The sequence below is a fragment of the Eptesicus fuscus genome, chromosome 7 (genome assembly GCF_027574615.1).
Source record: "Eptesicus fuscus isolate TK198812 chromosome 7, DD_ASM_mEF_20220401, whole genome shotgun sequence".
Classification (NCBI taxonomy): Eukaryota; Metazoa; Chordata; class Mammalia; order Chiroptera; family Vespertilionidae; genus Eptesicus; species Eptesicus fuscus.
The window spans coordinates 18188474-18208614 of NC_072479.1; the positions used below are offsets into that span (position 1 = coordinate 18188474).

At 38.2% G+C, this 20141-nt stretch overlaps 1 protein-coding gene across 3 annotated transcripts in view; it reads right to left on the reverse strand.

The window, feature by feature from the left end:
* PARP11 (poly(ADP-ribose) polymerase family member 11) overlaps positions 1–20141 on the reverse strand; it is a 57876-nt gene that overhangs the window by 16556 nt on the left and 21179 nt on the right. Inside the window, exons 1-4 of one of the 3 annotated variants that reach the window (XM_054718784.1) lie at positions 10276–10301; positions 6414–6542; positions 5212–5332; positions 2364–2439 (exon numbers count right to left, since the gene is read on the reverse strand). In XM_054718784.1, the coding sequence (XP_054574759.1) occupies positions 2364–2439; positions 5212–5332; positions 6414–6539 (323 nt within the window). In that variant the 5' untranslated portion in view covers positions 6540–6542; positions 10276–10301. Of the gene's footprint in view, positions 1–2363; positions 2440–5211; positions 5333–6413; positions 6543–10275; positions 10302–20141 lie in introns of those variants that run through there. The other 2 variants (XM_008143742.3, XM_054718785.1) reach the window with 2 other exon arrangements.

Consider the following 20141-nt stretch of genomic DNA (forward strand, 5'->3'; position numbering starts at 1 on the left):
AAGAAATAAATTTCAAGCCTATCTTCAGCTTAATTTTTACTTTTCAGCTTAATTTTTAAAAACTCATTTCAACTTTGAAAAGATCATACAATGACATGACTTAAAAATTAGTAAGTATAGAGAGAGTAAATAGAGAATAGTTTCCCTCCCACTCCAGTCCTTAGACTGTCCAATTCTCACCTCTTGCCTCAACTTCAAGTAATACTGTTTTCAGTCTCTTGGGTATTATTCTAGAACTTCTTTAGATTAACCTTTTGCACTCGGATTCGAGTGTGACTCGACACGGTTAGCATTAGAATAAAGGAATCAGAAAAAAGCAAGTGAGTGCAAAGGGTTAACACAAGCCAGTCTTTCCCCCCCACACACACACACAAATGGTAGCTTAAAACATGTGTCTTTTGCAGCTTTTATTTTTCACTTACCACGTTCTTAGATATATTTCTGCATCAGTAGATAGACAGTACCCTTGTTCCCAGTCCCTACCATAGGGGCTGGCACATAACAGACACTCCAGAAATACTGGTTGAATGCAAAGATACACAGAATTCCGTGGTATGGAGACACCATAATCTATTTAACAAGTCCCCTACTGAAGATCTTCAGTTCTTTCAACTTTTTGCTACTGTTAAGAATGTTACAAAGAACTAGTTCAACCATTTGTCATTGTACGTGTCCACTAGTCAATTTTTAGATGACATCTTTGAAATGGAATTTCTTAATCAAAGAATATATTCATGATTTTGACAGATACTGACCAAAGACTTCCTTAAGGTTGTACTCATTGACATTCCCACCAGAAAATAGACATATAGAGAATGTCTATCTATTTTCCAATCTCATCAAAAAGGTGTGTTATTAAACTTTTGAATTTTTGTCAATCTAATAGTAAAAAATAGTCTGATGTAATTTGTATTTCTCTTATTATGAGTGAGGTTGTATGAACTGTTCAAGTTCTTTGCTCATTTTTTTTAACGGGTTGTTGGTCTTCTACTTAGAGATTCATAGAAGTACTTCACATACTACAGAGATAAACCCTTAGACTGTGATAATGAGTAACAATTGTTTACTCAGTTTCTATGAAGATTTTGCCTTAAGTTTCTTTTAGCTATGGAAAAGTTTTGTGTGTTTGTGTGTGTGTGTGTGTGTGTGTGTGTGTGTGTGTTTTATGTTTGTAGTCCATAGCCTTAGTTAACTGCTAATTCTTTGCCAATGGAAAATATATACTATTCACCTTGCATGTAATATTTCCTGTAATAAATAAACATTTCTATATCAGCACATACTCACCTCACCTTCATCACTCTTCTGTATCTCACCTAACTGTTCTTCATCTTTTAATATCTCATTAGCCTCCATTCTGGTGCATTGTCTCCCTCTCCTGTCTCTTTTCTATGGTGTGTGTATCTGTGAGAGAACAAAGTGCTGGACCCCCTCATGTGCTGCTTCTCCTCACCAAAACATACCAGATACAATAATGTGCAATTACAATATCATTTCCCATTATTATGTCTCATTTTTCTCCCAGATTACATACTCTTTGAAGATAATTCCTATACTTAAGAATGAGGATATGATATTGTTTATAAGAAAATAGTTTTCTCTACATTCCACAGAAGTACTGGAACATTCATTACTTAAATAACGTTTAAATCATGATGCTAAAATGTAAGCCAAAATCTCATGAAACAAACTAATAGAAACTTAAAATTTTTTGTTCTTTAATCCTTTCAAAATATCTCCTTGGAAGGAGCAAATGGGTATCCCTTAAAATTCATATGCTAGCTCTTTTCTTTTTTTTTTTCTGTTTCATTATAAATTCTTTGAACAGCAAGAATTTCAATATTTGCTGGAGAAATCATTCCAGAAAATAGGAGACAAAGTTTAAGATTTTCCCCTTCGATTCCATTAGATAAAATGGAATATTTTATCTAAAATATTTATTCTCTTCTGGTATTTATACCTCTTTTCAGGCTATATAAATCCAGAGATAGAAAAAGAAAACTCGCAGTGGGAACAAGTAGCAGCGCCGCTGTCCCCCTGCACTCCCACCTTCCCCAGGTCTCCCTTAGTCACTACAGCTCTGAAATTACTTCCAGGAGTGGCCCAGTGGAGAAGAGTAGTAATTAGTTGGCATTTATAGCCCAATTAACTGGATGGTTCTGTGAGGAAAGGAAACATGGGCAAAAAATAACAATATTGCTATTTCATCAAGTAAGGTGCAATTCAGTACTGAAAGGATCAATATTAAGATCATTAAGTGACCTACCAAACCATTTTCAGTCTATTTGTTCCTCTATCAAATATTAAGAAAGAGAAGAGAGAGGAAAAGCCCAATGTTTCTACCCCTATTCTCGTTACCGTACCTGAAAGCACTGATAGAAAAGGGGGCTCTTTTTATTAAGCGCTGTTTTCCAGTAGTGAGATTCACTTGCTTCATTTCTGTATACAAAGACAAAGATGTCAGATAAGTCATGGAAACATACTGTGCTATAAATTGTCACAAAGATGTATAGCTACCCTACACGAATCACAGAGCTTTGGGAGTCACTGACAAACATAGCGCATTAAAGATACATTTCTTTCTATCTATCTATCTATCTATCTATCTATCTATCTATCTATCTATCTATGTATCTATCTACCATGTCATAAAAGTGCTATTCAGGGAGGATGGATTCATTGCTTGATCTATTCTCAGACAAAAGAATGCTAACATCATATGCGGCTCAGTAGGCAGCGTCTATTCCTTTCTATACAATACTTGGGTTAAAGTGACCTTGAACTAGAAGAGTTCTAAACTTAGGAAAATTAAGAGTACTAGAAAGAGAAAGAAATTATAATACTGAATATTCTAGATGCTTATTAAGTGGAAACTATGTGTTGATTTCTCCAAAATATTTGGAAATGATTTTTTAAAATACATTACCATTATAAAACGTGTACAATTCACAGACTTTCAAAAATCTGTACATTGCTTGCCTTCTCTTTAAATTGTATACCTAAACCAAAACATAGAAAACCTAGCTAGACTCAATACATACTTACGTAAGAGATTCTAGTGATGAAGGACTAATTAACTCAGTGATGGGCAACCTTTTGAGCTTGGTGTGTCAAACTTCACCAAAAAACTGAGCATAACTCGGGTAGTGTGTCACTTTGAGGAAAAAACTAACTCCAAGACTCTAGTCGCAAATGTTTCATCCTCAGGAGCAGCAAATGTTTCATCCTCGGCATGTGGCCGCGTGTCATCAGAAATGGCTACGTGTGTCAGTGCTGACACGTGTGTCATAGGTTCGCCATCACTGAACTAACTAAAGGTATTGTTTTCTTCTTTCATCTATGCCTCAGCAGTGGCAGTACTTACCAAGCCCATTTCTACATTCCCACAATGATGTGAATGTGAGATTCTAGTCCAGAGTTATCTTATCTAATTGGCATTATTCCATTCCAAAATAAAGGGATTCACCCGTCAGGCAAATGTTGTATAAAGTATGTTCTGCCCTGTCTGTATTCTCCTAGACTCTGTACACATTGGTGTTGCCACTGTGCAGGGAAAAGCAAGATCTCAGCTCACATAGTGAAAACTGTGGTGTCTTCCTTTGAGTTCACTTTTCACCCTTTTTTAGAGAGAATCTGAATTAGCTTGTGGCAGAACAGGGACTAATTTTGCAAATGGTATATATGAACTGCTAACAGCTATACTTCAGAAACAGTGTCGTTATATTGAGAGCTGGGGAACTTGAGTTTTTACATGTGACTCCTAGATGATTAAAAAAAGTTTTAATAAACTGCACTGTCTGAGAGAAAGTTTCCCAAAAATACAGTTTACTAAAAAATATTCTTCCAGAAACATGTAGCTTGCTGAATTATCTGCTTCGACAAACCTCATCGCCTACATGAGTCTGTGCCTATTGTTATGTCTCAGTATGGCTTCAGAACTGGCCCCCGTACACAGACTGAAATGCCTACCAGACACCTTTTGTCTAGACTGCAGGAGAAAGATAAATGTCAGGGTCCTTTAAAGGCAGATGGCCTATTTATCCAATGTCAAGTTGCCCTAGCTGGTTTGGCTCAGTGGATAGAGCATCGGCCTGCAGACTAAAGGGTCCTGGGTTCGACTCCAGTTCAGGACACATGCTCGGGTTGTGGGCTTGATCCCCAATAGGAGGCATGCAAGGAGGCAGCCGATCCCTGGTTCTCTCTCATCATTGATGTTTCTATCTCTCTCTCCCTACCTCTCCCTTCCTCTCTGAAATCAATAAAAATATATATTTTTAAAAAGTTATGGTGAGTCAAGAATAAGAATCTAATGGTTTTAACTCTTGATTTAAAAAGCTTTGGAAGATAATAGTCATTAGAGATTTGGTTGCATCAACCTCTTACTGGACAATCCCCTTTACCGTTTCTGGGCCTTGGCTCATCCCAGGAAATCTCCTAAGGCTTCCCCACCCTGCCCTATAGAAACACACTACTAACTGTCATCAAGACACTGCTCACAGAAACTGGGGAGAACAGTTAGAGGGCTGAGCTGTGAAGTAACCAAAATGCACTTTTATTAAGGAAGTTTCCGCAACCAGGTCCTGTTTGCCTCTAAGCAGCAAAGAGCTGGGACTATAGCAGTTTGAAAGTGAAGGGACTGAACATAACAGGTGTTTTCAGGGGAAGTACCTCAAATCATGCCCATAAATCAGGAGTGAAATCCCAAGCGCAGCTGATTTCCAGATTAGCTGGCTTGTCTGTGAAAGAGCCCATGAAATCAGAAAAGGGCAGAAGGCAATGTCCACTAAAGAAACAGTTTTCTGGCAAATATACACCCAGAGGTGGGTCATTCATTTGAACTTCAGTCTTAAAACTATCACAGACTTTGTCACTTCACCTCTCAGAGTGGTCCTTAAAATAAAAAGGTTCGTATCTATTTCAAAAGACTGATGGGATCATGAGGAAAAAATAGCTTCGAGTGTTTGTGTTCCTGAGAAGAGAAGCATTACATTAGTCTCTAGAAGCATATAAATACTCCTTTATAAAAACACAGTGTTGCTCAAGAACATTTTAAGTCTTGAATTTTTATAGAGGTACTTGTATGTATTACAAAAAGGATTTACTTCACTGTTTACAAATGTATCAACTAATCCTTGATACATCTTCAGAACCGTAGATTTTACCACATCCGTGTACTAAAACCACGCAACTTTAAGAAAAAAAGCAACATACCTGCAAAGTCTATCTTGTAGCTGAATTTGGAAGTAGTAAAAGAAATGGAGCCACAAGGATTTGTTTTGAAGCTTTGTTCGATATCTTCACTGCTAACTGAACACTGAATGTTGGTATCCGGCTTTAAGACAAACCAGAAAGTTTCAATTACAGCTGTTCACCTTAATGGCTTGGCCACAGAGGTGGTACTGTGGTCACAGAGACAGAGAATGGTGAAACAAGGGAAACTTAACTAATCACCGGTTCTAGTCCCCTAAACACTGGGGAAAATCACGGCTAAGCCAGGATGTTAAAAATAGTTTAAGGATTTCCAGCAAAGAAACTTAAAAAACTGGTTAAGCCTTATCCAACATAATTACAATTTTCACAAATTATGACAATAATTATACTTCCTAAGTGGCTCAAAAATTAGGGTTCTCTATATAGAGTATTATGTCATCTGAAAATAGTGACACTTTTCCTTTCCAAGTGAATGCCTTTTATTTCATCTTCTTGTCTAATTGCTCTGGCTAGGACTTCGAGCAGCATGCTGAATAAGAGTGGTGTTAAGTGGACATCCTGTCTTTTTCCTGGTGTTAAGGGAATTTTAGTTATTTTCCCATTAACTAATCACCGGTGCTAGTCCCCTAAACACTGGGAAAAATCACAGCTAAGCCAGGATGTTAAAAATAGTTTAAATGGCTTTGTAAGTTTAAAAAGACCACAAGCTTTAATCACTACCTTAACCATTAACTAGCTGTGTGATTCTGGACAAAATACATTAACTTTCTGAGCTTCACTTTGCCTGTAAGACTAGTGTTAACCTCTGCTTCCGAGTTGTTATGAGGATAAAGGAGAAAACATATGTACAACACCTAACATAATACTTGGTGTACAGAAGTTGTTTAATATGGGCTGTTCTCTTCCCTTCTCTTTGTCCACCAAATAAACTTGGAGTTGCTCAGATGTACTGATATCATGCAACTCTTAGTCACAATCGCCTTCGGTAAACACACACTGTTTCTTCTAAGTAAATTGTTGTGAAAACCTGGGGACAAGAAAAGGAAAAGAACTAGAAGAATTTCTAAATTTTCTTTCAGTTAAGCTATCGGATTTCCTTAGAGTTTTATTTCTTTCAGGTTTGCTTGTACTCATCTTATCCATCAGCAAGAGGATGCTAAGTGAATCTAAATCCATTCTGCTACATCCAAGGAAAGAGATACCTGAAACATGTGCCACTTTCCACATTCTGCCAAGTAAAACCAGCCCCACTGGGTATCTGATGTGTCCATCTCGTCCATCTCACCACCTGTTGTTTTGGATAGGAATTCTTCGGCTTTGTGAAACATTTCCTGAAAAGGCAGAAAGAGGTAGAGAAAGAAATATTTTTTCTAATAACCAACATACTTTTTGCATGTCATTTTTCTTCTTACAAATAACTATATTCCAAGTGTCTTTCCCCCAGTGACACTTCAAAAGTAGCATTCTATGCTGTATATTAGCTCTGAAGATGAACATTTTAATATATTGAATATCACTTAGGTAGGATATATCAATGCCCATTCAACCATTTAAGTAAGCTGTATCAAATCTATTAGCATTCCAGAGTCAGTGTAGTGTCAAAAAATTTGTTTGATCATACATTTATTCATGTATTTGGTCAAAAGGATGCATGGTATCACAACTAATTGAGACCAAATACATCTGATTTTTGTTTTAAACACTCATTATTTCATTTAATGGCATGGAAAGATGCTTATAATATACTAGAGGCCTGGTGCATGAAATTCGTGCACGGGGGGTGGGGGTGGTGTCCCTCAGCCCAGCCTGCACTCTCTCCAATCTGGGACCCCCCGGTAGGATCGGGCCTAAACGGGCAGTCGCACATCCCCCTCACAATCCAGGACTGCTGGCTCCCAATTGCTCGCCTGCCTGCCTTCCTGATTGCCCCTAACTGCTTCTGCCTGCCAGCCTGATTACCCACTAACCACTCCCCTGCCAGCCTGACTGATGCCTAACTGCTCCCCTGCCAGCCTGTTTGCCCCCAACTTCCCTCCTCTGCCTGCCTGGTCACCCCTAACTGCCCTCCCCTGCAGGCTTGATCGCCCCCAACTGCCCTCCCTTGCAGGCCTGGTCCCTCCCAACTGCCCTCCCCTGCAGGCCTGATCGCCCACAACTGCCCTCCCTTGCAGACCTGGTCCCTCCCAACTGCCCTCCCCTGCTGGCCATCTTGTGGTGGCCATCTTGTGTGTTGGAGTGACTGTCAATTTGCATATTATTCTTTTAATAGATAGGATTAGATAGGATAGAGGCCTGGTGCATGGGTGGGGGCCGGCTGGTTTGCCCTGAAGGGTGTCCCGGATCAGGGTGGTGGTTCCCTTGGGGTGTGGGGCAGCCTGGGTGAGGGGCCTGTGGTTGTTTGCAGGCTGGCCACGCCCCCCCGTGACCCAAGTGGAGGCCCTGGTATTTGGGATTTATTTATCTTCTATAATTGAAACTTTGTAGCCTTAAGTGGAGGCCAAGGCAGGCCAGGGCAGGCGGAAAGCTTGGCTTCCTCCATTGCCAGGGAAACCCAAGCCTCCTGCTCCCTCTGTGGCCACAGCCATCTTGGTTGGGTTAATTTGCATACTCGCTCCTAATTGGCTGGTGGGCGTGGCTTGTGGATGTAGCAGAGGTGTGGTCAATTTGCATATTACTCTTTTATTAGATAGGATAGTGTTCAGTACAAAGAATGTTACAATAAATATAAATAGTATAATCCAATGGAACTTCCATTTGACCCACTAATCCCACTTCTAGAATTATATCCCAAGAAATCAGAAACACCAATCAGAAAGGATATATGCACCCCTATGTTCATAGCAGCACAATTTACAGTAGCTAAGACTTGGAAACAGCCTAAGTGCCCATCAGCAGATGAGAGGATTAAAAAACTGTGGTACATCTACACAATGGAATACTACGCTGCTATAAAAAAGGAATTCTTACCATTTGCAACAGCATGGATGGAAGTGGAGAGCATTATGCTAAGCAAAATAAGCCAGTCAGAGAAAGATAAATATCACATGATCTCATCATTTATGGAATATAATGAACAACATAAACTGAAGCACCAAAATAGAACCAGAGTCATAGAAGAACTGAACAGACTGTCCAACATATGAGGGAAGGCAGGGGAGTACGGGGGTAAGAGATCAACCAATGGACTTGTATGCATGCATATGAGGATAACTAATGGACACAGACAGTAGGGGGGTGAGGGCATGTGCTGGGGATTGGGGTGGCCAGGGAGAGGTCAATGGGGGAAAAAGGAGACTTATGTAATACTTTAAACAATAAAGAATTTTTTAAAAATAGTATAATCCAATTTTAATAAAAAATACACCTATATTTACCCACACGAATGTATACGTATGTGTACGTACATGTATGTATATGTATATGTACACATACATACCAAGTCTGGCTGGATATACAAAAATTTATGTTAGTTTTTTCTGAGTGTTAGGATACTACTACTACTAATAATAAGCCTTATATCGTAGCTCTTACTACTTGCCAAGCACTGTTCTAAGTACTGTACAGATAATAACTCCTTTAGGCCTCACAACAATCCTATAAGATAGGTACTATTATCCCAAATTTATAAATGAGAAAACTGAGGCACAGAGAGGTCATACAAAAAGGAAGCCAGGTTTCAAACCCAGGTGGTCTTGATCCAAGGTCTTAACCACCATGACAAACTGCCTTATACTTAATTATCAATGATTTTATAATCTTAACTATATCAACTAACTCATGTACATATTACCTTTGAAAAGTTTTCAACATTCTTGGGTGGAGGTTGTGAAAAAGAGGAAGTCATCAGAAAAGGGGCAAAGAAATTAGTCAAAATGATAAGACTTTATCTGGAATGTTGCTTTCTGTCCTCATTTTTTTTAAAGGATTTTTAAAATTACGATTTTAAATTTATTCAACTTATATATGAAAACATGCTGCACAAAATAATCCTAAAGACTTTTTTGACTATCACTTCAATACTTCCATTCCTGACACCTTCTCACCTTCCTTCTCCAGGGTTAAGCAATGCTATCAACTTACTATTTATCTTTCAGATCTCTCCCCACCCCCTATCTCTCTCTGTCTCTCCCTCCTTCCATCCCTCCCTCCGTATGTATGTATGAGATCATATGCACACAGAGAAACATATATAATTATTTATTTAAAATGTTTATTTCCTATATATTTAATTTTTTTACAAAGAATATGTACTACTGGAGTAATTTTGAAAATATTTGTTTTTAATATCATTATTTTAAATGTTCATCCTGTTTCCAGAAGCTGTGTAACCTAGGATAAGATTCCATTACCTTCTCTAGGCCACAGTTTCTTCTTCACAAAATGGAGATTAAAGGCTTCTTACTCATTGAGTTGTTGTTAGAAAGTTATGAGACAATGCCTTAAAGTACCAAGTATAGTAGCTGAACTCTATGAAGGGGACTTGTTACTTTTTATTCATGTTTTTTTTTAATATATTTTATTGATTTTTTAGAGAGAGAGAGAAACATTGATCAGTTGCCTCCTGCACACCCCCTACTGGGGATGTGCCTGCAACCAAGGTACATGTCCTTAACCGGAATCGAACCTGGGACCCTTCAGAACACAGGCTGACGCTCTATCCACTGAGCCAAACCGGTTAGGGCTATTCATGTTTTTTAATCTCTCTCCAAGGAATGATTTATACTTACTTTCTGGATTTTTCCTGTATGTTTTAAGGTTGATTGGCTCCTAAGAAATGAAAAATAGCTCTGGTCGGTGTGGCTCAGTTGGTTGCACGTCATCCCATGCACTGAGAGTTGCTGGTTCGACTCCTGGTCAGGGTACATGCCCGGTTTTGGGGCTCGATCCCAGGTATGGGGTGTGCAGGAGGCAGCTGATCGATGTTTCTCTCATCGGTGTTTTTCTCTTTCTCCCTTTTCCTTCCTCTCTCTCTAAAATCAATAATAAAAATAACATATTAAAAAAAAGAAATAAAAATAGAACACCTTAGGATCAAGAGCTTCAGGTTTAGGAACCACTATTTACCTTATATATTTTAACCAGATAATAAAGGCAATAGGATCAATTGTACAGGTTAACAATTCACAACTTCGGCTTCTTCCTTCTATTAACATTTACTTCATTTGGCCATTTTACTGTGAGAGAGAAAGAAAGAAAGCGTGACCTGACTTCAGTTTTCCTTGTGAAAATATTAAAAAAACAATTTGGAAGAATGAATTTGAAAGTAAGAGTTAAGACAAATCTCTGGTTTACAAGTTTTCTCTTTTCCATACTAGAAAAGGGAATTTAACAAATATAACATGTTGCATGTATTTAGCATATAGACAACATGTATGCTTTTCCTCATCACACTGCCCCTAAGATCACACGTTAAGCCAGGTTACAAGTGAAAGTGTTTTTACCAAAGTCCTTTCAGAGCTTCCTGCCATCAATAGCTTTGGGTAGAACCTAAGACAGGCTCATATTTATCCCTGTTTTAGAGAGGGAAGCACTATAGACGGGTGCCTCTGCATTGATCATTCCTAAAGCACTTCAAATTTTATAACATTCTTTATCACTTTACACTAATTTTTCCCTCCATAACCCAATGTACAGGAAAAGTCATTGTTTTTCAGTTAAAGTTAGGAAAAACCTGACGCCGAGGAAATACAATTATTTCATCTAAAATCATAGAGTTAGCAGTATAAAGGAGACTAAAGAAACTCCCAAGGCCTCCTGAGCATCAGTTCTTCCCTGAGCTGCCAACACTCACTGCCTCATCTTCACATATGGTCAGTCGTTCCTTCCTTTTTCTGTTGCCAAAGCTTCATTTGATTGCTTTGCTTCACAGATGCCATGGCTTTCTTTCCATACTCATTTCATAAGACTAAATCTTACAGTTTTCTATAACCAATTTTCCTTCCAAAGGAATGGCTATTCTGCAAAAGTAGGCTCATAGAGTAAGTCAAGTTTAAATTAATAACTTTAAAATACTATAACCATAGTAATAATGGGTCTAGGTTAGAACACATTTATAGGCAATATAAGGAAAGTTGTCTGTCATGGAGTAGGCAATTAATAAATGTCAGTTGAACAAATTAGTTTAGCCACAATGCCATACATACTCTGCAGTTTAACTGATGAACATTGTTTTGTTTTGTTTTTTTAAAGTCTCTGGAAATTGTCCTAACGGCATATAGCAAACGGAGAAACATTTATTCAAGAAAATCTACTAAATTTCAGAAGAGGCAAGAATTTGTGGCATTTGAGCCAACATCTGTTCTATTACCCCCACTCCACAAACTCTGTTACAGAAGCTCTGCCTCTGGCACATGCAGCCAAGAAGGCAGGGACTCCATTTCCTCCCAGCTCCCAGTCTGGGGCTAGTTTCACCCAGGGAGGGACAGGCTGCTGGTGTTTCTCATCAGCTTCAGCAGGGAGGTGCAGAGGTCTATTCTGGACAGGCACACAGAGCCCGGGTTTCCGTTCCTTCATCCATTCCCCACTCATTTGGTGGAAACTCTACTCCAGGCCCGGTAGACAAAGAATACTGGACCTTGATTGCTACCACCCCAGTTTGCTCATCATGCCAGGAGGAGTAGGTCAAGAAGACCAGGGGCTGCCACCACCCCTCCCACCAAGTGCCCGGGGTGCACTCTGGGAAAAGTGGGTCCCTAGCCCCAGCTCCAGGAACAGTGGCATGGGGGTTCTACGGCAGGGGAAAAGCACACCATAAGGACAAAGAGCTCTACATCTCTACTTGAAGGGATTGTCTTTATTTGAAACAGGAAGTAGAAAACCTCATGCCTAAGAGCATTATTGAAAAAAATGGAAATCTTGATAAAAACAATTTATGGGGGGCCTGAAGCTCTGATACAAGAATGGCAGAGAAGGCAGAAATCTAATATAGAGAACCAGGGATAGCCAAGAGCTTCCTGGTATTATGGTTAACCATGGGACATTTCTATATGTTATGCCATGAAACAAGTTTTGCTAAATTTAAAAGGAATAAAATTATACAAAGTATGATTTCCCACCAAAATGGAATTATAAATCAATAACAAGAAAACAGGAAATTCACAAATATCTGACATTAAGCAACACACTACTAAATAACCAATGGGTCAAAAAGTAAACCACAAGGGAAATTTAAAAATATGTTGAGAAGAATGAAAATTAAAACACAATTTATCAAAATTTATGGGATGCAGCTAAAACAGTGCTCAGAGAAAACTTTGCAGTTGTAAATGCCTATAATTAAAAAAGAAGAAAAATCAAAAACTAACATTCCACTTTAGAAAGAGAAGAGCAAACTAAACACAAAGCAAACAGAAAGGAAATAATAAAGGTTGGAGAAAGGAAAAAAATGAAGTAGAGAATAGAAAAAAATAGAGGAAATCAACAAAACCAAAAGTTGCTTTATTTGAAAAGAAAAAGAAAATTGACAAAACTTTAAGTAGCTGACAAGGGAAAAAAAAAGAGAAAATTCGGATTACTAAAACAAGAAATAAAAGAGGGAACATCAGTACTGATCTTACAGAAATAAAAGAATTATGAACAGTGTATGCCAAGAATTTAGATAACTTTGATGAAATGAGCAAATTCCTAGATGAACACAACTCATTAAACTGACTCAGGAAGAAATAGAAATCTAAATAGGCCTGTAATAAATAATGAGACAATATTAGTAATTTTAAAACTTTCCACAAAGAAAAGTCTAGTCCCAGATGGCTTCACTGAGCTACTAAATACTTAATGAAAAACAAATACTTATACTTCACAAAGTCTTAAAAAAAAAAAAACTGAAAGAGGAAGGAATACTTCTTGACTCATCTTATGAAGCTCAGAGTACCCTGATTAAACAAACAAACAACAGAAAAAGACATGACAAGAAAACTATAGACCAGTGTCCCTTATGGATATACAAGACAAAGTCTTCAACAAAATACTGGCAAACTGAATCCAGAAACATATAAAAAGTTGTACACACCATGACCAAATGAGATTTTTTTCTAATAAAGAAAGATTGGCTTAGCATGCAAAAAAAAAATCAATCAATGTTATACAACATATTAATAAAAATAATAAATAAAAATATAATCATTTTAGTACACAGAGAAAAAGAATTTGACAAAATTCAATATCCTTCATAACAAAATGGTCAACAAACTAAAATACAAAATAATTTTCTCAACCTGATAAAGAACATCAACAAAAATCATATAGCTAACATCATACCTACTGTTGAAAAACTGAGTGCTTTATGGAAACAAGATGAGGATGTCTGCTCTCACTACTTCTATTTAACATTATCCTGGAGTTTCAGCCAGGGCAATTATCCAATAAGTAAATAAATACAAATGCATCCAGATTTGATAGAGGGAAGTAAAACTCTCTATTTGCAGATGGCATGACTTTATGTAGAAAATTTTCAGGAATTCACTAAAAACTACTAAAACTAATAAACAAGTTTGACAAGTTTTAAGATAAAAATACAAACCTCAATTATATTTCATTAGCAATGAAAATTCCACAAATGAAGTTAAGAAAACAATTCCATTTACAATAGCACCAAAAAGAATAGAATATTTAGGTGTAAGTTTAACAAAAGATATGCAAAATGTATACACATAAAATTTCATAGCAATGGTGAGAGAAATTAAAGAAAATCTAAATAAATAAAGCCATCCATGTTCATGGATCAGAAGACTTGCAATCCCTAAAAAAATTACTTCTAATCTTTTGCAGAAACTGACAAACTGATCCTAAAATTCATATGAAAATGCAAAAGCCTCAAAATAACTAAGCAATCTTGAAAAAGAATAACAAACTTGTTTTCATATGTCTCTTGGCCTTCTGTATGTCCACTTTTGAAAAGTGTCTATTTAAGTCCTTTGCCCATTTTTTGATTGGATTGTTTATCTTCCTTTTGTTAAGTTGTATGAGTTCTCTGTAAATTTTGGAGATTAAACCCTTATCGGAGATAACATTGGCAAATATGTTCTCCTATGCAGTGGGCTTTCTTGTTGTTTTGTTAATGGTTTCTATTGCTGTGCAGAAGCTTTTTATTTTGATGTAGTTTCATTTGTTTATTTTTTTCCTTAGTTTCCATTGCCTTAAGAGCTGTATCAGTAAAAATATTGCTACAACATATGTCTGATATTTTGCTGCCTATGAATTCTTCTAAGATTTTTATGGTTTCCCGTTTTACGTTTAAGTCCTTTATCCATTTTGAGTTTATTTTTGTATATGGTATACGTTGGTGGTCTAGTTTCATTTTTTTGTATGTATCTGTCCAATTTACCCAACACCATTTATCGAAGAGACTGTCTTGACTCCATTGTATGCTCTTGCCTCCTTTGTCCAATATTAATTGAGCATAATGGCTTGGGTGGATTTCTGGGTTCTCTGTTCTGTTCCACTGGTGTATATGTCTGTTCTTGTGCCAGTTCCAGGCAGGTTTGAGAACCATGGCTTTGTAATATAGCTTGATATCTGGTATTGTGATCCCTCCAACTTTGTTTTTCTTTCTCAGGATTGCTGTGGCTATTCGGGGTCTTTTTATATTCCATATAAATTTTTGGAGAGTTTGGTCCAGGTCTGTGAAATATGCCCTTGGTATTTTAATGGGGATTGCATTAAATCTATAGATTGCTTTGGGTACTATGGACATTTTAATGATGTTGATTCTACCAATACATGAACACGCTTTATTCTTCCATTTGTTTATGTCTTCCTCTATCTCTTTTTTCAATGTGCTGTAGTTTTCTGAGTACAGGTCTTTTACCTCCTTAGTTAAGTTTATTCCTAGGTATCATAATTTTTTTAGTGCAATGGTAAATGGGATTGGTTTTTTTGTTTGTTTCTCTTTCTGTGAGTTCATTTTTGGTGTATAAAAAAGCCATAGATTTCTGGGTGTTAATTTTGTATCTTGCTACATTGCTGAATTCATTTATAATATCTAGTAGTTTTTTTGATGGAGTCTTTAGGGTTTTCTATGTACAATATCATGTCATCTATGAATAATGACAGTTTTACATCTTCTTTTCCAATTTGGATGCCTTTTATTTCTTCTTGTCTAATCGCTATGGCTAGCACTTCCAGTACTATGTTGAACAGGAGTGGTGAGAGTGGGCATCCCTGTCTTGTTCCTGTTCTTAGGGGAAATGGTTTTAGTTTTTGTCCATTAAGTATGATGTTGGCTGTAGGTTTGTCATATAAGGCTTTTATTATGTTGAGGTATCATCCCTCTATTCCCACTTTGCTGAGAGTTTTTATCAAGAAAGGGTGTTGGATTTTCAAATGCTTTTTCTGCATCCATTGATATGATTATGTAATTTTTATTTCTCAACTAGTTTATGTGATGTATCATGCTTATTGATTTGCAGATATTATACCATCCTTGCATCCCCGGGATAAATCCCACTTGGTCATGGTTTATTATCTTTCTAATGTAATGCTGGATCCCATTTACCAGGATTTTGTTGAGGATTTTAGCATCTATTTTCATCAGAGATATTGGCCTGTAATTCTCTTTCTTTCTAGTGTCTTTATCTGATTTTGGGATTAGGGTAATGCTGGCTTCACAGAAAGAGCTTGGAAGTGTTCCTTCTCTTGAATTTTTTTTTTTTTGAATAGTCTGAGGAGGATAGATTTTAGTTCTTCTTTGAATGTTTGGTAAAACTCCCATGTGAAGCTGCCTGGTCCAGGGCTTTTGTTTGCTGGAAGCTTTTTCATGACTGCTTCAATTTCTTCCATAGTTATCAGCCTATTCATATTTTTTGATTCTTCCTGATTGAGTTTTGGAAGGTCGTATTTTTCAAGGAATATGTCCATTTCTTCTAGGTTGACCAGTTTGTTGGAAAAGGGTTGTTCATAGTATTTTTTTAAAATCCTTTCTGTGGGGTCTGTTGTTATTTCGCCTTTTTCATTTCTGATTTTGCTTACTTGGGTCCTCTCTCTTTGCTTCTTGGTGAACCTGGCTAGAGGTTCATCAGTCTTATTTATCCTTTCAAAGAACCAGCTCTTGGTTTTATTGATCTTTTATATTTTTTGTTTTGTTTTTTTTGGTCTCTATGTTATTTATTACCTCTCTGATCTTTATTATTTCCTTGCTTCTGCTCATTCTGGGCTTTTCTTGTTGCTCTTTTTCTAATGCCCAAAGTCACTAATCATCCGAGAGATACAAATCAAAACAACAATGAGATACCATCTCACACCTGTCAGAATGGCTATCATCAACAAATCTACAAACAACAAGTGCTGGAGAGGATGTGGAGAAAAAGGAATCTGCCTGCACTAGTGGTGGGAATGCAGACTGGTGCAGCCATTATGGTAAACAGTATGGAGTTTCCTCAAAAAATTAAAAATGGAACCCCCACTTTATCCAGTAATCCTACTTCTAGGAACATATCCCAAGAAAACAGAAACACCAATCACAAAGGATATATGCACCCCTATGTTCCTAGCAGCACAATTTTCAATAGCTAAGATTTGGAAACAACCTAGGTGCCCATCAGCAGATGAGTGGGTTAGAAAACTGTGGTACATCTACACAATGGAATACTATGCTGCTGTAAAAAAGAAATAAGTCTTACATTTGCAGCAGCATTATGCTAAGCGAAATAAGCCAGTCAGAGAAAGATAAATATCACATGATCTCACTCATGTGTGGAATACAATGAACAACATAAACTGATGAACAAAAATCGATCCAGAGACAGAGAAGCATCAAACAGACTGTCAAACTTCAGAGGGGAGGCAAGGGAGGGAGGAGAGGTAAGAGATCAACCAAAGGACTTGTATGTATGCATATATGTATAACCAATGGACACAGACACTAGGGGGGTGAGGGCATGTGCTGGGGGTAGGGGTGGCTGGGGAGAGGTCAATGTGGGGAAAAGGAGACATATGTAATACTACTAGTGGCCCAGTGAACGAAATTCGTGCACATTAAAAGGGGATTAATTAGAGGAAATATTTTAATATTGCTATTTGCCCTTTCTCTATAATGGAAGTGTCAGAGATGAAAGAAAATTAATAAAATGTATACGAAAATCTTCCTCCTGTCAGAGTCTGGGGCGCACCATGAGACCCAGAGTCAAGTCCCCACCCACCCACATGTGCCTCCAAATCGCATGAGACCCAGACCCGGCCGGCCCCACCCCCACTGGGCAAGATCCAGACACGGCCGGCCCCACCCCTGTCAAGCCCCGCCGGGCTGGGGGCACAGCCTCAGGTCCCCTGCCCCAACCTGACGCCACGCAGCCTCAGGTCCCTGCTGATTGCTCATTACAGGAACCCTGCCTCAGCTGTGGGCACAGCCATCTTGTGTTATGGGAACCCCACCTCCGCTATGGGTGCAGCCATCTTGTGACAGCGTGAGGGTAAATTTGCATATTAACTCTTTATTATATAGGATATGTAATACTTTAAATAATAAAGAATTTTTTTAAAAAAGAAAAACAAGCCCTAGCTGGTTAAGCTCAATGGATAGAGCGTTGGCCTGCGGACTGAAGGGTCACAGGTTCAATTCCAGCCAAGGGCACATGCCTGGGGTTGTGGGCTTGATCCCCAGTAGGGGGCGTGCAGGAGGTAGCCAATCAATGATTCTCTCTCATCATTGATGTTTCTAACTCTCTCTCCCTCTCCCTTACTCTCTAAAATCAATAAAAATATATTTTTAAAAAAGAAAAAGAAAAACAAATTTGGAGCGTTTACACTTCCTGATTTCAAAGCTTAATTCAAAGTTACAGTAAACCAAAGTTGTAGGACTAGTATGAAGACAGACATATAGATCAATGAAACAAAACTGACAGTCCAGAAATAAAACCTTTCATCTATTGTTAATTGATTTTCAACAAAGGTGCCAAGACAATTCAATGGAGGAAAGAAAAGTGTTTTTGACAAATACCGTACTTTCCGGCGTATAAGACGACTGGGCATATAAGATTTTCCTGGGTTAAAAAGTCGTTTTATATGCCGGAAAATATGGTATATTGGACTATATTGATGGGATTAGATATAATGGATTAGATATATTGGACTACTGTATTTTCTGGAGTATAAAACGACTTTTTAACCCAGGAAAATCTTATACGCCCAGTCGTCTTATATGCCGGAAAATACGGTAGTTTTGAGACAACTAAATATCCCCAAGCAAAAGAATGAAGACACAGAAATCACACACAGAAATCGTAAGGCAGTGGTTTCTTAGATATGACACCAAAAGAACAAGCAACAGAAGAAAAAAAAAAGATAAATTGTACTACATCAAAATTAAAATGTTTTTGTACTACAAAAGATACCTTCAAGAAAATGAAAAGATAACCCAAAAACGGAGAGAATAATTGCTAATAACATATATGACAAAGGACTTGTATTCAGAATACATAAAGAACATTTACAACTCAATTAAAAATAGGCAAATAGTCCTGGCCGTGTGGCTCAGTTGGTTGAAAAGTCATCCCGTACACCAAAAGGTTGCAGTTTGATTCCTGGTCAGGGCACATAAGTAGGTTTCAGGTTCTATCCGAGTCAGGGCACATATGGGAGGCAACCAATCAATGTTTCTCTCTCTCTCTCCCTTCCTTTCTCTCTCTATAAAGCAATAAAAGCATATCCTCAGGCAAGGATTTTTTTAAAAAGGCAAATAATCCAAAAAGGAACAAAGAATCTGAATAGACTTTTCTCCAAAGAAGATATACAAATTACCAATATGCACATGAAAAAATGCTCAATATCAATAGTCATCAGGGAATGCATTCAAAACCACAATTACTAAAATGTCCATAAATAAAAAAGATAGACAACAGAGATCCAAGATGGCAGCAGAGTAAGTAGAAGTTACACTCATCTTCTCCGAGGTACAAACTGGAATTACAATTAAATTATAGAACAAACAACCTGAATAACGAACTGAAGGGGAGCTGAACAAGTCTTATAACCAAGAATTTACAGAAGCCACATCAAGATTAATGATGTGAAAAGCACTGAGATGTGAAAAGGGCTGGCCTGGCACCCGCGTGTGGTGGTTGAAAATCTGTAGAGATATCTCAGCTGCAAAGATCCCCCCCTGAGGAGTGTGGGGTCTCAAGCCCACATTGGACTCCCCAGCCAAGAACACCAGAACCAGGAAGAGCAGTCTATGTAACATCTGGCTATGAAAATCGAGGGGATTCCGTTTGCCAGGGAGAGATGAGAGTCTGTTAGAAATCCAGGCTCCCTCTGAAAGGGCCAGCACACTAAATCTTGTTCACTCGCTCTTAGCTCCCACAGAGGAAGGTTGGATCAGAACAGACTAGAGTCATGTGAGGACAGACTGGGTTGTATGGCTTCCGTGAGAGAGATGAAGGGACAGCTGCCAGGGTCCCTGTGCTGAGTCCCTCTCCCACACTGCCCACAGATGCCATCTCTCCTGGGTCAAGTACTCCCCTTCATTCTGAATCAGCCTGGAGGAATGTACTAGTCCCACCCTTCTGACTCCTGGGGACCCTACCCTGCCAAGCCCCCACCTGCAGAGGAGAGTAAAGGAGAAACTGAGTTGTGTGGCTCTAGGGTGGGGCCATATTTTGCTCGCACATCCAACCAGCATTAGCATTCCTGTGCACAGCCCGCCCTTCATATGACCAAATCTTGGTCTGTTTGGGCCTCATTAACTCTGCTGGCCTCACCATGAGGAATCCCTGACACCCCACCCTTCCACAAATGTCAATGGGCACCCAGATGGTGGCAGCTGACCTTGGTGTACCTTGAGACTTTTGCTGAGTGACCTCAGTCCCAGCATTGACACGGAGTATGAATTTGTATCAATAGATACAAAGAAAGCTTTTGACCAAATCCAGAACCTATAAAAAAAAATCTCAAAAAATGGGAATAGAGGGAACATACCTCAACATAATAAAGGCCATCTA